Source organism: Pituophis catenifer, unplaced genomic scaffold (assembly GCF_029215685.1).
Source record: "Pituophis catenifer annectens isolate HBS135680 unplaced genomic scaffold, rPitCat1.0.hap2 SCAF_3, whole genome shotgun sequence".
NCBI classification, from domain to species: Eukaryota; Metazoa; Chordata; class Lepidosauria; order Squamata; family Colubridae; genus Pituophis; species Pituophis catenifer.
Genome location: NW_027256883.1, coordinates 167,174,261 through 167,190,892, shown reverse-complemented (window position 1 = coordinate 167,190,892; position 16,632 = coordinate 167,174,261). Strand labels below are relative to the sequence as shown.

General features: G+C 39.2%; 1 protein-coding gene across 1 annotated transcript in view; it reads right to left on the bottom strand.

Moving 5' to 3' along the window:
* The window catches only part of DEF6 (DEF6 guanine nucleotide exchange factor), a 52,744-nt gene that overhangs the window by 23,726 nt on the left and 12,386 nt on the right, over positions 1-16,632 (bottom strand). Inside the window, exons 2-3 of the mRNA XM_070939721.1 lie at positions 6,894-7,034; positions 2,459-2,644 (exon numbers count right to left, since the gene is read on the bottom strand). Coding sequence (XP_070795822.1) covers positions 2,459-2,644; positions 6,894-7,034 — 327 coding nt within the window. The remainder of the gene's footprint in view (positions 1-2,458; positions 2,645-6,893; positions 7,035-16,632) is intronic.

Here is a 16,632-nt window from a genome sequence, read left to right as displayed (position 1 = left end):
TGAATGAATGAAAGGGCTCACTTTTTATTTTCCTGATACTGAAGGTCTGGCTGGCTACTATTGCCTACAGGAAGTTGTTATTTGTATTCTCCCATCATATCACTTAAGCTTGCCCTAAGAGAACATTGTTTTTGAGCAATACTATGCTGAAGCCATGTTGTGGGAAGATTCAAATAACTTCTTCACATGGAGAGCACTAGCCTGGTGCATCTTTCAATACAGCAGGACTGGATCCCCTATGCATCTCACAATACTCAGCCATCTAGCACAGGGGTGTCAAACTCACAGTCCGCGGGCCAGATGGGTCACACGCTGGCCACACCCACCCCCCGGTTTAGCGAAGGGGGGAAAGTCTTGATATGTCACGTGACGACAACAAGACGCCGCAACTTTGACATCCCTGATCTAGCACACATTTGAAAGCCTACCACAACTCAGTTGAACCTAGAATGGGAAGGAAAGAGCATTTAAGTTCTTTGGGCTCAGAACTGGAACATCAACAAAAGTACAGTACTACAGCTCCAAGATGTTGACTTTCCTCTCCAAAACAAAATATTAACTGAAACGTAACTCCAAACAACTCTAGTTTACCAAGACCTTTTTTTTTTTACAATTTAAAGAAACAGGAAATACTTTGGTGGAAACAGGAAACTTAGCTGCTGACTTCATATTCATGCAATGTTTTTTTTTTCCTGCTGAAGAAGTGGGGGAGTAGGATGAGGCAATCTAGAAGAGAGCAGAGTGTGAAGGAAAAGAAAGTTGACTACATCTACCTGCAGATGTTAGACAATATGAGGGAAAGTACAAGAGCCAGGAAGATGATACATTTATTTCTGGCTAATCTATAGCTGGATTTGAGGCCAACAGAAGTGAGGTGTTATACATTAGATTAAAAAAAACCTTTCCTCTTATCAGCAAGCACTGTGGAATTTAGAGTTTATACTATTATTAGTAGTTCTACTTCATTGGACAGCATCTCTTGACTACACTTAACCATTTTAGAGAGTTAATGAAAGTCATTAATTCATTATAGAATTAAATTAGCATTGTGTTTAAGAGATTGAACTGGAGCTGGGAAGTCCCAAAGTCAGGCTGCTCTTTAGCCACAGAAGGTACTAGATGATTTTAGGCTAGTTTCTTTCTCTGAGACAAACCTATCTTACAAGGTAATTGGAGGTAATCTTTCCTTTTATCTCCACATACATTCTGCTTCAATCTCCAGAAAAAAAGGAAAACATGGATGCAATAATATTTTCTTTTCGGATAGAGAATAGAATGGAATGGAATGGAATGGAATGGAATGGAATAGAATAGAATAGAATAGAATAGAATAGAATAGAATAGAATAGAATAGAATAGAATAGAATAGAATAGAATAGAATAGAATAGAATAGAATAGAATAGAATAGAATAACAGAGTTGGAAGGGACCTTGGAGGTCTTCTAGTCCAACCCCCTGCTTAGGCAGGAAACCCTACACCACTTCAGACAAATGGTTATCCAGTATCTTCTTTAAAACTTCCAGTTTGGGGGATTCACAACTTATGGAGGCAAGTTGTTCCACTGATTAATTGTTCTGTCAGGAAATTTCTCCTTAGTTCTAAGTTGCTTGTCTCTTTGATTAGTTTCCACCCATTGGTTACATAGAATGAGTCTAGAATGGCTGCTGCAACCCACAGCAGCTATTTTGTGCATAAAAGAAAAGAATTCAAAATATATCCCACATCCTGTCATTGTGCATACTAGGTGATTTTCTATCTCTGTCCCCAAATACACACACATGGTGTTGCAGAGGACATCTATATGCATGACTAACCTTAATAGAAGCCTCAAACTACACATTTCCTGGCAATTGTTCTTTAATTTGAGTAGTTTGTTTGATAGTTTAGCGTATTCATATATTCTCTACTCATGTACCATTGATAAAGTGAATTTAAATATATATCTTTAAATTGTGATTTCTATAAGGGGTTTTTTCCTTACAATGTATAACTTATTCTTAAAATGCAGTATAAGAGACTTACCAATAAAAAACTAGTTATTGGAAATACACTAACTTAGCCATCTGTATTCCAAGCTGCTGTTTTTGATTTATAAAATAAATCAGCTGCATCCAAATGATATCTTTGCAAAATTTATAAAACAAAAAGCTAAAAATATAGGCCACATGAGACAAGAGTGAGGAGCAAACCCTTCAGAGGGAGATCATAACAAAATCAAGATGATTTAAGTTAAGGAGGGCTTTTTCAAAAGAATTATCATCCGGAAGCACAAAATGCAAATTAGAGTAATTTATCAGATATTGCATATTACAGACCTGCAAACCTATGTATGAATATCTAGATAAGTTAGCTGCAGATACTTACCATGCCACAACACTGAGTTTCAAATAATCACTATAATAACATAACCAAAGCAAGAACAATTTTTTATTTTTAAAAAAATCAATGCAATCATACCTCATCTGGGACCATAACAAGAGGGTATTTGTCTTCAGAGAGAAAGTTAAAGAGGCACCATAGTTTGAAAGCATCTCCATGGGATACAACACTGTTCCCGTTCCTATCTGGATTATAATTCTTCTTTGCTGTTAATGTCCAACAAAGTTCATCAAAGCTCTCCTTGACAAAAGCTCCTTCTGCTACCTGCAAAAGGAAAGTTATTCATTTTTACTGAGAGAAAAATAATCGCCACTTATTTTCCCAAATGGGGTGAGAAACCCACAGCTCACAGATAGTTCCAAGCCCCTAATTGTTACCAAAATTTGGCAGCAAAAATCAGCCACATCTGCTTGTCAAGTGTGTGCCAATTCCTTAATACAACTTCCAAAGCCAGAAATAAACATCTCTTCCATTGCCTCTCCAAAGGGCATGAAGGCTGAGCTATGAATTATAAATATAGTAATATTTAATCTCTGACAGTGAGATGGGTAGTAGCTAACGTTGACAAATAAATAAATAAGGACATAAAGTAATGCTATGTTCTCTTTTTTTTTTTTTGCCATCAGTGTATATTATCTGTCATGCCATGGAGGTGGGAGAGGTGACTATATTATAACTGATGGTTGGTTGCTAGAGACAAGATGCAGGCTTGAGCCTTCTTGATGCACAATTTAATCTCTTTACCACAATGTTATACCAGCTTTCTGGTTTGGGTGCTTTTTTCATTTCCTCTATGCAAAAATACCTGCCTTCAAGTAAAGCAGTATACAATCAGTGATGGGCTCTTTCACTGAGGTCAGGATTTGTTTGAGGTCATGAATGAGGGCTTTGTTACACACCAACCTGGCATTCAAAAGCACAGCCAAAGTCCAGGATCACTGAGGATCCATGTGCCAAGCAACAAAACAGACAGCAGGATTTCTTTCAACCTGGTGTCCCTGAAGATGGCCCATCCTCAGATTCCTATCATATCTCCCTACCCGCCTATCTCCTCAACTCCTCCTTTCCACCCTCCTCCACTAAGTTTCCTTCCCAGGCCAGGTACACATATCCAATCTACACATACACACACACATATCATAAGACAATTCCCCCATATCCCACCCTGATGGAACATCAACTAACCTCACTGTAGTGACAGCTTAAGAGTGTCTGCTCTTCCTCAATTTTGAGCCCTCGGAACAGTGATAGTGAACCTTTTAAACACCGAGTGCCCAAACCTCATGCATGCATGCCCAAAATGAAAGGTCTGTGTGCGTGTGTGTGGACATGCGCCTGCACGGACATGCGTGCATGCGCAGCAGAGACCTGAAGACCAGCTGGCCAGCGGGAGGCAGGGCCTCCCAACACTGGCAGCGCAGCAAGATCTTTTTCTTTCATGAGCTTCTGTTTCGTTTTTTGCGGGGAAACAGAAGCTCATGAAAGAAACGCCACGGAGATCTGACCTAGGGCGACAGTGTGCGTGCCAACAGAGAGGGCTCTGTGTGCCACTTCTGGCACATGTGCCATAGGTTCGTCATCACAGCCTTAGAAGATACAAAACTCACAGAAAGTGATCTTACACTGAAGGAGACTACCGATGGCACCTCCCTTGGCCATATGATCTATCTTTAGCCAAAGAATTGCAGCTGGGGAATTCATTTGATTTTTTTAAAAGTAAATTATATAATGATAATGCTGTTGCTGTGGTTAACCTGCATCAACTGAAGTTGCCAACAGCAACAACTACCCATGATATCACAGGACTCTACATGGACATACCGTATTTGGGATATTCTACATAAAAAGGCATCTGTCCCATCATTGAACAGTAGTCTTTTCATAACGGGGATCCCCACAGTTAAGGCTTCCCTCAAAAACATAAATTGGAAACCCATTCCTTTTGAAAGAAAAGTAGAAAGTGTTTCAAAAACAGGATTTTCATAGTACTGTATGCAAAGGATTCTGCACTCAGTTATTATCTTTTTGATCTTTCTTGGCCTTCTAGATACTTTATATTTCTAAACTTTTATACTAAAACAGAAGCAGATTTCCAAAAAGAAGTTTCCTTTGTACTCAACCTAAAATAACATCTCTTCCTCAGTAGTGCTGAGTATAAATAGGTTAGTGCTAGGTTAATAAATAAATAGGTTAGTTCCAAAATAATGTATTTTAAATTCTTATGCATTTCCTTGACTATTTCACACTTCAGCTGGTTGGTTCACTCTGTTCACAATTAATGAAAACTCTTGAATTATGTAAAAGTATTTTTCTCTGCTGACTGAAGACAAAGATAAGAAAATATTACAATACCACAATCCTAATTCAAGGCAAATGAATTTTGTTGATCCAGATCTCATACCATAAGCTATACTATAAACAATAGCAGAAAGTAGGGAACATGTAATGACTTTACAACTTTTAATTTACTGCCCTTTTTTTGGTCAAATCATACTTCCTCAGTAGCTTTCCAAAACAGTAACAGGTTTATTTTAAACATACTTATGGAGAAGAGAGTTCCACAGATCTTGCTCCCAAAGAAAGGTGCTTCAAACTGTAACATCAGAATGCCACTAAAGAAGTAGGCTGAATTCCTATAATGCAATCACTCTCTCTCAAAGATAAACTCTTAGAGATTATGTGGTCAGTAGAGCAAATGAAAGTATTATAGTATAGGGAGCCAGCTGTCCCCTTGTCTTTTCTTTGCAAATAAGGGACTGATGGGTTTTACTGTGGAACTTAGCTCATTCCCAGATGGAGAGTTAGTATTAACTAACTGTAGCTTATGTAATAAACCATCACTAAGCAAACCACAGTTTAACACCATGTATGGATAAAGGAGAATATTTGTAGCTCAGGGTTGAAGGGTTCTTGGTGCTGATCATGTTATCTAGTTTGGGGAATGAAATGTCTGCAAGAAAATAACTAAGCTCAGAGAAGCACCAACAGATACCCTACCAGCGGTGAAATCTGGCCGGATCTATCCGGTTCACGTGAACTAGTAGCACCGGCGGCAGGAGACTCCGCCCACTCGCCGGGACGTCATTACATCCCGTTTTTTACCCTGTGTGCATGCACAGAAGAGGCACGCGTGCATAGCGCGCTCACGTTCCTGAATCGGTAGCGAAGGTAAGTGGATTTCACCGCTGTACCCTACCCCCAGGTCTGGGAGCAAAATCAAGTTTTCAAATATGTCACAATATCATCAAAGTGAGAGCTGCATAGATCAACTACTTTAGATCTTTGGCTGAAGAGGATAAAGCCTCCCCACAACAATGCAACTAATCCCCCCTTTCTCTCTATCCTCCTTCCTATGCACAATGCAGGCTTTATTCCTCTTCTTCCTCCTTCCTGTTTGTCTGTTTAAATGTTTGTTTTGTGCCTTCCTTACTTTAAGAGTCAAAAACTGATCCTTTTTTAAAAATGTATACAGGGTTCTGGGGATGGAGCAAGAAACATTGGAAACATTCTATCGTCAACCTGCGTATAAACTAGCCAAACTGATTTTGCTGAGTTTCATACTATTAATAACTTTGAACTTTAGACCATAACAGGATACATGGAATTCTGCAAAAACTGCTGTAATTATATATACCTGTAGCATGCAGTTAGCGTGACTGCCATTATCAAAAGATAAAGATTTGATAATCATGGGATTTTTCTGACTTTTAAAAAAGTGGTATCGTAAACATTTGAAATTATAATTCTTCTGCTGTAGGAAGAACAGGAAGGAGATATGAAACATGCATAGATGCAAGTCTGAACAGCTTCAAGTCCACCCCATCATAGTCAACTGTGGTCAAAGTAATTCCAGATCAATTTTCAGAAGATTCAGGAACATGGTATTTTTAATACATTATAAAGACAACATACTCATTCTTAAGCAAATTGTACCCAGAATTTTCCAGTTTTCTCTGTTATTGCTATAAATCAATTTTCTCCAATTGCTTGTTCTCAAATATATTATATTGCATCTTCCATAATTCCCAGTAAGCATAACTTTAAGCCATTTTATTTCATATACCAACACATTGTGAGCACATCAAGTTTGGATATGCTACTATAGGTCATGTTTCACACCTGTACTGCACTTTTTAAAGCACATTTCTGAATAGAGGGCTTTCCAACAATGTGCTAATTAATTGTTGATCCCAGAAAAATTCCTGTGATACAGAATAACAAATCTGCCTTGACATGAGACAAGAGCACATTCAATTAATAACATTTTTCTTCTAGGTAAGCCACATAAACACCTTTGGGTGGAGAGATCTTGAAGGCTTCCTTTTTTACGGAATAGAGATCATATTCCCTCTTGTATATGCAAAGTAATTGTAAAAACAAAAAACTAACTGGTTAAAATGTCTTCTTGAAGACATTAACCTTCCAGCAAAAACTGGAACTATCAGCTTATCTAAAGTATCAGAGAGGCCGAACTTCAGGCTATCAAAGTGAGTGAAAGAGAAAAAAGGCTTACCTTGTCCAAGATATACTTGTTGAGATATGGCATATATCCCTGACTTGATACTGGGCCATCATCATCATCTTTGAAATGCTCTTCCAAAGCTACAGGATCATGGGGAATACAAAGCACAGTGTAGAGGTTGTGAGAAAGCACCTGGGACAATAAGGGAACAACAAGCATTCAGTAATGAATTAGACACAATATGGGACACCATGCTTGTTTGTTTATTCTTTACATTATTGCCTCATTCACATACTAAACAGGATGAATTTAGTGGCTGTCATTCTCACATCCTTACTGAAACTATAATTTGCCCTATTCCTGAACAGACATATAAACAACTAGCATATCTGCAAATATTTCCATCCCCCAATATTATTGACTAGGGAAAGGCCAGATTAGATAACAAGTTATTGCAGTCCCTTCTCCCTTAAAATTATGTTAATGATTTGTTTATTTCAAAATCTGAGCAAAGGTAAAGTATTTAAGACTTTTAGAGCCTCTCAGAACATAAACTAACATCTTGTAACAACAGAATATACAGCCTTGAATGTAAAATAATGTATACAATGTACTTTAACCACTTCCTTCTCTCAACTAAAATGGGTTTGTATCACGGGTGAAATCCAGCAGGTTCTGGAGAACCAGAAGCGGAAATTTTGAACAGTTCAGAGAATACCACCTCTGGCTGGCCCCAGAGTGGGGTAGGAATGGAGATTTTGCAATATCCTTTCCCCAGGAGGGGGGAGGGAATGGGGATTTTGCAGTATCCTTCCCCTGGAGTGGGGCGGGAATGGGGATTTTGCAGTATCCTTCCCCTGCCATGCCCATCAAGACATGCCCACCAAGCCACACCATGCCCACCAAGTCACGCCCACAGAACCAGTAGTAAAAAAATTTGGATTTCACCACTGGTTTGTATCTTTACATACAGAAGACATTCTATAACATCTGTGCGAAGACACTCCTGGCTCTGCTCATAAAAGGCAATGAACCACAAACTAGACTACCATACTTTAGCCTAGTGCAGGGTTTCTTAATCAGGACTATGTGGAACCCTAGGGGTCCACGAGAGGTCACTCGGGATTCCCTGGAAGATCATGATTTTGGAAAAGCAGACACTGAACAAAAGCCCTCCAACTTCAACACTGGGTTGACTGCCAAAGCATGCAGACCCTGAGTGGGAACAGGAATTGTGCAGGCACATGCAAGCGGGGAGGAGATCAAAACACCAGCTGAAGAGCGAGTGAGAGGAAGGGTGAAGAGAAGAGGGAAGAGCATCTTCTGCTAGTTTTCCGTTTTATTTTGCCAGAAGAAAGAATATGTCACGGTCAAGCTTGACCAGGATTAATCAAATGGAACTTTCCTTCTACAAAATTCTCTACTGATATGTACAAAGGAATAGTTTGCATTTACAATTCAAAATGCACAAGACTTTCAGAGTTCATAAGGTCCCAACCCACTTCTGCGCTTAAAGTAAGCAAGCCATACTGTATGCTTATTCAATTGACTATTTACAGCACTGAGAAAAGGAACACTTTTACACACAATATAATCCGTGAACCCATTTAATTATTCATTTAATATAAAGTGGAGTACAACTTTTAAAATTTCCCACCCAATAAATACTATATCATTAATATATCAAGAATCCTTTGATTTAAAATGGAACATGCTCAGAGTGAAATCTTCTTTATACACACTCAGAAATTAATAGAGTTCAGTTGGACTAATTCCCCAAGAAAGTGATTGCAATCTAACAGACTTAAAGATCTCTCAAGCTGAAGTGTTGACATTGGGTATTCTCTGTGATGACAGCCCTACTCCAAATTCCAGCCACTCTAAATATGTGATTGGGGAGGGGGGGAATCAGGTGGTTTCTCAGCAACCAAACAATAGAATAGTTCACATGGATGAACACACTTTACAGAGGTTCAACTCATTTGGGAGTTCATTTGTGATTTGCAGGGCCTACATTTATGTTAATTTACTGAAGAAAGTATTTGTGTTTTGCACAGAATGCATGTAAGGGGCTTCTTCATTAAAACGGCTTGCCAAAATGGGGCCTGAAAACACTGATATACTCATTTTACCAGGAAATGGAAAAATATGAAAACATTTTATAGAAACAGTAATAAAATAAGATTTTAAAAAAAATCTCTGAAATGGCTAAATCTTGCACAAGAGCATGCAGGATTTCAGGTAAGACTGAAGCTTCGTAAGATTTGAAGCAATCCTATTTGGTGTTCTTGTGAGAGACTGAACACCAACTATGATAATCAAAATCTTGCAAAACTGTAGCCATTATATCTATTCACCAGGGGTGGGTTCTAAATTTTTTTTACTACCGGTTCTGTGGGCGTGGCTTATTTTGTGGGTGTGGCTTGGAGGTCATGTGACTAGGTGGGCGTGGCTTGCTGGTCAGAGTAATTTCTGGAAGGTCCTCGCACTTACGACCAGTCCTCGCACTTACGACCCGACTCATTTGTTTGCTTTTAACACTGATCAGCTGTAGGACGCTCTTTGAAGCCCCATGGCAAGAGTTTAAACAGTTTTTTTTCCCAGTAGTCATCAGCTGGGACTCAGGAGGCAGCAATAGATTGGGGGTGGGACCAAATAAAAGGTAAGAATAACGTGGGGGGGGAGGGGAGGAGGGCGGGGGGGAACCGGTTCAGTGATGTCATATCGTCAACGCTACCGGCTCGGCCGAACCAGACCGAACCGGGAGGAACCCACCACTGCTACTCACCCACCCCTAACAGAATGCAGTTACATTTGATACCAGAAATAGATGGATTAAATTTTGGAATAAAGAAAAAAAAATCTTCTCAGCTAAGAAAAAGCTTTATGTAGTAAGATTTTATTAGTTAAAATAAGGCAAAGATCAAATAAATATTTGCATCTCAAAAACTACAATTTTAGGTACATTTTGCTGACACAACTTTCCTGTCCTGAGTAAACATAGGTAGGATTGTGCTGCAAGCGTCTTATCTTAATCTTTAGATAACAGGAGCTGAAAACAATTCAGGTAACTGGACTCAAGTAAAGCTATGTGATATTGTCACATTTATACAGAACTTCGACCTAAAGTGATCAGTCAAGTTAGTTATATTGTTCTTGTCACAATTGTCAAAAATCTCCCCCAACTTTTCAGGCTTTCTTCACCTTGCTGGTACACATTTTCATTGTTTTCCTAAAGTACTGGACCCAGTAAACTCTGCAAAAAAACCCAAAGCACATTTCAGATAATTTTTAGGATTTGGGAGAACTCCTGGATATTATGATTTAAAAGGACATTTAACCCAACTGCTTAATGCAGAGGTCTTCAAACTTGGCAGCTTTAAGACTTGGATTCTGGGAGTTGAAGTCCACAAGTCTTAAAGCTGCCAAGTTTGAAGACCCCTGGCTTAATGCATATAAAAAATGATCAGACTTAAGTCTTTCTCAGGTAAATCAACACTTTTTTGGTCAGAAACACATTTAAGGTACAAAACATGTTCTGCACGCTTTTCCAAAAAGGATGCCATTATCTACTCACAAAAAGGTTATGATAGCAGATGTGGCTACTTACAAATTGTCCCAAGTAGCAACCATGACCTGGATGACTGAAAATCTCCATAGACATTATTGGAATTGTGAGTCAGTTATACATTTAAATTTGTGTTTAAAGTTTGGACTGACCAATTTTTAACTAAAAATTAGGAATAAGGAATAAGACCTAAAGTATTTTTGGATCTTACTTCCATCTGACTTTATATTGGTAGTTTTTATTAATAAAAACACTCATTTAGCCATCAACAAACCTAATTTGCTCTAGATATAAAGCAGTGAACTATAATGCTCTTTTCAAAATATTGGCATTAGCTGAATTTTCACAATTGTTCTTTGTTCCACCAAACCAGTTCCGTTTTTATTGTAAGTCTGTTTATTGCCTTATGGTTATAAACATATTTTATAAAGCTGATTTATTTTTATAGCTGTTGTATAAATATTTTCTTTATGATGAATTTATTTAACTAACTTTTATGGCCTCTATTACAAAAGAATATTGCTGACAAATTCAATAAAATATTTCTTAAAACATTAACATAATGGAGTCTTGGCACACTGAAGAATAATAAGCTTTTGTGACAAGGCTTATTTAATAACACATATTAGATCAAATATTTTATATACTGGATACTCCAGTGTTGTCAAAATGGGTTAAGGTGCCACAAAATTGTTGTTTTTGCCATAGCAGCCTCGAAGGAGAGAAAGCCATGATATTTACCAATCTGGTTTCTTTAAAAAGTAAAAGATAAAGTAAAATCAAAAATATGAAGAATAAATGTTAACATCAATTGTTGTTTATTCTTATTTATTTTTATAATATATATAGGTGCCTATCTCACTCAAAGGATCTGGGTGGCTTATAAGGGTTATAAAACAGAAAAACCTACAACATATAATCCTTAACATTCAAAAATAAGCAATAAATCCATCACAATGGAAAACAAGTTGATCAACAGCAGATTTCTACTCTTCTACTCACAAGACCCAAATGCCTGGGGAAACCTTGCAAAAAACTAATAAGGATGGGGCCATACAAATGAGATGCTGTCCTACAAGACTGCCATGCCAAGACATGACTCCAGGGTCCAACAATACGGCACTGTTTGATAAAAGGTACTTGGAGTAGGGCCTCGCTACTAGATTTAGTGGGTGAACAGAAACAATGGGAGAAAGGTGGTCATGTAATTTATTTATTTTTTTTAATTTGATTTATATGCCGCCCTTCTCCGGAGACTCAGGGCGGCTTACAATGCTTTAAGCAATAGCCTTCATTCTTTTGTATATTTTATACAAAGTCAGCTTATTGCCCCCACAAACTGGGTCCTCATTTCACCTACCTTAGAAAGGATGGAAGGCTGAGTCAACCTTGAGCCTTGGAGAGATTCGAACCAGCAGAAATTGCAGGCAGCTGTGTTAATAACAGGATTCACTAAACCCTTGTACTATCAAGGCTTGATTAGCCTTGACCCGATGCCACTAGGGCTTTATAGATGACACAGCTTGAACTGTATCCAAAAGCCTACTACAATAGATTTCATGAAGCCAATACAGTATATGGGTATTATGAGAAATGCCAAAAACTGCCTATGCCACTGCATTCTAGACCAGCTGCAGCCCCCAAATACTCTTTCAAGGGCAGCCCCATGTAGAGCAAGGTGCAGTAATCCAAGCAGGAAGTTACTAAGGCAGAAGTTATCATAAGCAGGACATACCATCTAGGAATGGTGCAGAAGAGGAAGCCATGCAAAACACAAACACATCAGCTACAGCTCCTACCTGCTCCTAATAGGAGCCAAGAGTCAAAAGAACCCCAAAACGATGTACCAACTGATTGGGGAAGTGCACCCCCTGCAGAGTTAAAAATGGAAAATCCCCAGAGCCGGGAGGCCTTTAAACTCACAATCAGTCTTGCCAGGATTTGATGACTCAGCTATTTGCTGCTAGAAGTATTTATACGCACTTACATTATGTGCTATGTAAGACAGCAGCCAAGTGAGAGAAGTGCAAAGTTTTTTCTTAGAGATGAAAGAAACATCGAGGGAACATGTGAAAGAGGTGCAAAACAATTGCAACTGTGAGCCTCATCCGCAAAGGATCAAGAAAATTATTTAACAGTCAGAGCGACCCACCACATTTTTCGGTATATGCAATTGCAATCCATTTAAATATACTATATGCCTTAGTTGTGTTCAAGGAATTATCCAAAGGAGCAAAGCCCTCTTCCAAAGTTGATCTGAAGAGGCAAAGACTTGAAAATGGGTACAACATAGAGTTACATACTCAGCGCCACCTCCACAACTATCTGACTGGTCTATATCTTGCATAGGAGGAGGTTAGGCTTCTAAATTCATGGTGTTTGTATTTGTTTGTTCCTAAATTTTTATGTATTGAGGGCTTTCTATGGTATTTGTCCACCTAGAGTTTCTGGGAATAGGCATCATTTAAGTAAAAGCTAAATACTATACATCCAGCTGAAAGATCATACAAGGAATTGTAATTGTGTTTGCTAAAATGCAAGCACATCTCTACAATAGCAATAGCAATAGCACTTAGACTTATGTGCTGCTTCGCAGTGCTTTACAGCCCTATCTAAGTGGTTTACAGAGTCAGCATATTGCCCCCATAATCTGGGTCCTCATTTTACCCACCTCAGTAGGATGGAAGGCTGAGTCAACCTTGAGCCTGGTAAGATTCAATTTGCCAAATTGCAGGCAGTCGGCAGTCAGCAGAAGTAGCTTGCTGTACTGCACTCTAATCACTGCGCCACCACAGCTCTACAATGACCTGCGTTCATAAAGCAAGATCCTGAATTGCATACAGAGCTTTATTCATGTTCAAGTGGATAGTTTTATTCACAGCTATCCACCGATGACAGCCGGAGGGAGTAGGGAGTAGCCCACTGTTCCACTATAGCATTTTCAGGCAAATGCTTGATGTGATGGCTCCACAAAGTTGGTCCTTCTCTTCACTTGCCTTTCCTATTCAAGAAGATAGGAAAGAGCAAAGACACGGGAAATTTCCCTAAACCTTAAAGCAATGAGGAATGATAAGACTTAAAAGGAGTTCTTGAGGCCTTTATACACTAAATGGTGAGACTTAGCATTTGGCATGAATGTGCAAAGGACTTAACTTTCATGCAGTATATCATGACCCCACCAACCTTGAATAGCAACAAAGACTCTGATAAAGAGAGAAAAGGGCTGCTAACGAGTTCTTGCAAGACATTTTTCCAGTCAATACTGCCACACTGGCATAACAACAGACAGCAGTCAGATGATGCTTCAAGACATTATAAATCTTTAGTGACAAAATAGCTACAGAGGTGCTACATCCAGATAAAGAATCTTTCAACAATTTTGAGCTGAAGTCTATCGGTCAGGAGGGCTCTGCATCCAGAAACCCCTAATATAGCATCCAATGAGTCAGATTACCTTAAAGAAAATCACAGGAAAGGTCAGGTGGGGAATTAACTGAAAAGCAGTGACATGGTAGGTTCTGGGTCAGGGTACTGTCTCATTAAAATCTGTCCATTTTTCATGAAGGCAGCAATAGCTTGTGTAATCAAGATGGATAAAAGGCCAAACTGCATTCCAATTTTTATTGAACAAATTGTCTGCATGGAGCTATCCAAGGTCCTGCAATTTTACAATGACCCTACATTCCAGTCTCATGGCCAAACTGCCCTTAGCAACATCCTGAAGTCTGCTGAAACATCCAGACTGTTTTAAAATATGTGCAACCTTACAATTTTCCCAATCTATTTTGAGCTAATGGGCATATTTGGGATGTTGAAAAAAAATGTGCTTTTGCAAAATGGATTACAAGGGAAAATGACTGCCAGAGGAGACACGATCAGTTATAAACCGTTGGTCAAAATATTACTTATCATCCTATCTATCACCACTTCATTTCACAGGATGTTCCATACTATCTTGTTTGATTTAGTTTGTTTTGTTCTCTGATTTAGTGAACATACTTCCAAATAAAGCGCTGGGCTACTGCCACCTGTTGTTTTTATTTTCTGAGTAAACTTAGGGGACACTTTGGGACCAAAAGGAATTCTTAGGAAAAAAGGTGATGTTGGATGCTGCCATATACCAGCTTCCTATTTCGTGTGTGTGTGTGTGTGTGTGTGTGTGTGTGTGTGTGTGTGTGTGTGTGAGAGAGAGAGAGAGAGAGAGAGAGAGAGAGAGAGAGAGAGAGAGAGAGAGAGAGAGAGAGAGGAGGAGGAGGAGGAGGAGGAGGAGGGAGGGAGGGAGGGAGGGAGGGAGAGAGAGAGAGAGAGAGAGAGAGAGAGAGAGAGAGAGAGAGAGAGAGAGAGAGAGAGAGAGAGGGAAACAACACCTCCTCTTTATGAAACAGCCAACATCAGCAGCTACCTAAATTTGACAAAGAAATAAATAAACAAATATATATGAAATCACTGGAAGGACTTTAATGAACAAAATTCTTTGCTCTAATTCATAATTGCAGGTGTGCTACTCCCAGGGCCTCCTGGGTAGAAAACTTGTTGATTATGAGTCCTGCTTAATAATTAGTTACTTTCAAATATTCATTTCTCTTTCCCTTTCCCCCCCACCCCAATGATGTGTCTGGTTTTTCTGAAAACACATAGCTTCAATGTTTTCGCTATTTTGCTAGGGCTTCTGCACTAGCAAGTGGACAGAAAACTCAGCTCAATGGTATACAATCCCATCACATTTCATGTTTTCTGCAGATTGGCTAAACTCAATACAGTAATATTCATCCCAGGGCGGGCAACAAGCAAGCTTAAAGCTTGAGGCATTTGCTGATTGATAGGTAGTCCTCGATTTACAACTGTTAAATTCTGATTCAAAGTTATGACAGCCTCAGAAAAAGTGATTTATAACCTGTACTCATACTTTTTTTTTTTTTTTTAATTTGATTTATATGCCGCCCTTCTCCGGAGACTCAGGGCGGCTTACAGTGCGTTAAGCAATAGCCTTCATACTTTTGTATATTTATACAAAGTCAGCTTATTGCCCCCACAAACTGGGTCCTCATTTAACCTACCTTAGAAAGGATGGAAGGCTGAGTCAACCTTGAGCCTTGGAGAGATTCGAACCAGCAGTAAATTGCAGGCAGCTGTGTTAATAACAGGGTGCTTTAAACCACTGTAGTACCAAGGCTCTTGACATTTGTACCACCCTCAAGGCCACATAATCGGAGTTTGGATGCTTGGCAACCAATTCGCATTTACGACTGCTTGCAGCATCTTGCAGTCACATGATTGCAAATTGTGACCTTTTTTGTGGCCAATTTCTAGCAAAAAAAACCCCACCCCACCCATTCGGGAAGCTGGATTTGATTAACAACTATGTGATTCACCTCCTGACCACTGTAAAAACTGTCATTAAAAACAGGTCCAACTCGACTAATGACCACAATGACTTACATCAGAAATTCCAATCCTGATTTGTGGCTGCAAGTCAAGAACTACCTGTAATGCCGATGTTTAACTCTAGCAAAAGGAGTTGCTGGTTTGTTCATTTGTTGTTCATTGTTGTAGAATACTGATCAGTTGCAGTGTTGTCTTTCACAGGAGAAGCATGATCCCTGAAGGAGCAGATCTGTGACTCTGATGAGCAGGTGAAGGACATGGCCAGAATGTCCTTTGCCCAGTTTCAACTTCTACTTCTGCACCTCTACTCGAAGAAGTAGGCTGTTACAACAATTATTTTGCCCTCACCACTACATGGTTAGACCATTACAATATACTCTTTCTGGGGTTGCCTTAGATGACCAGGTACACTCAGGTACAAAATACAATTATTCATTAGCTCTGGTGCAGTCACCAGCTAAAGGAGAGGGGTGCAGTAAAAAGGTGTTCCAACATGGAGTCACTCCGTGGAAGGAAATGGCAAAGATCAAACCACTGAAGATTTTATCTTCAATAAAACTCCTAGGAAATGCAGTTAGCCCGGCAAGATTCTTGTAAAATAGGAGCTCAACAATAAAGAAACTGTTTGGCTATTCATGGAGTTGTTCTGGTTCCTTGTGCCTGACCCTGGGATTAGTCATTAATAATATATGACATTTGTACTATAGGCTCTGCCCTGGTTGCTATTAGGTTTCCAGGTACAATTCAAATTGCAGGTTTGGCATGACTGCCTTCTCTAGCACGATTCAACAAATCCAGTAAATTCATTTTGAGAAAATCTCTGGGCGATTCCCCACT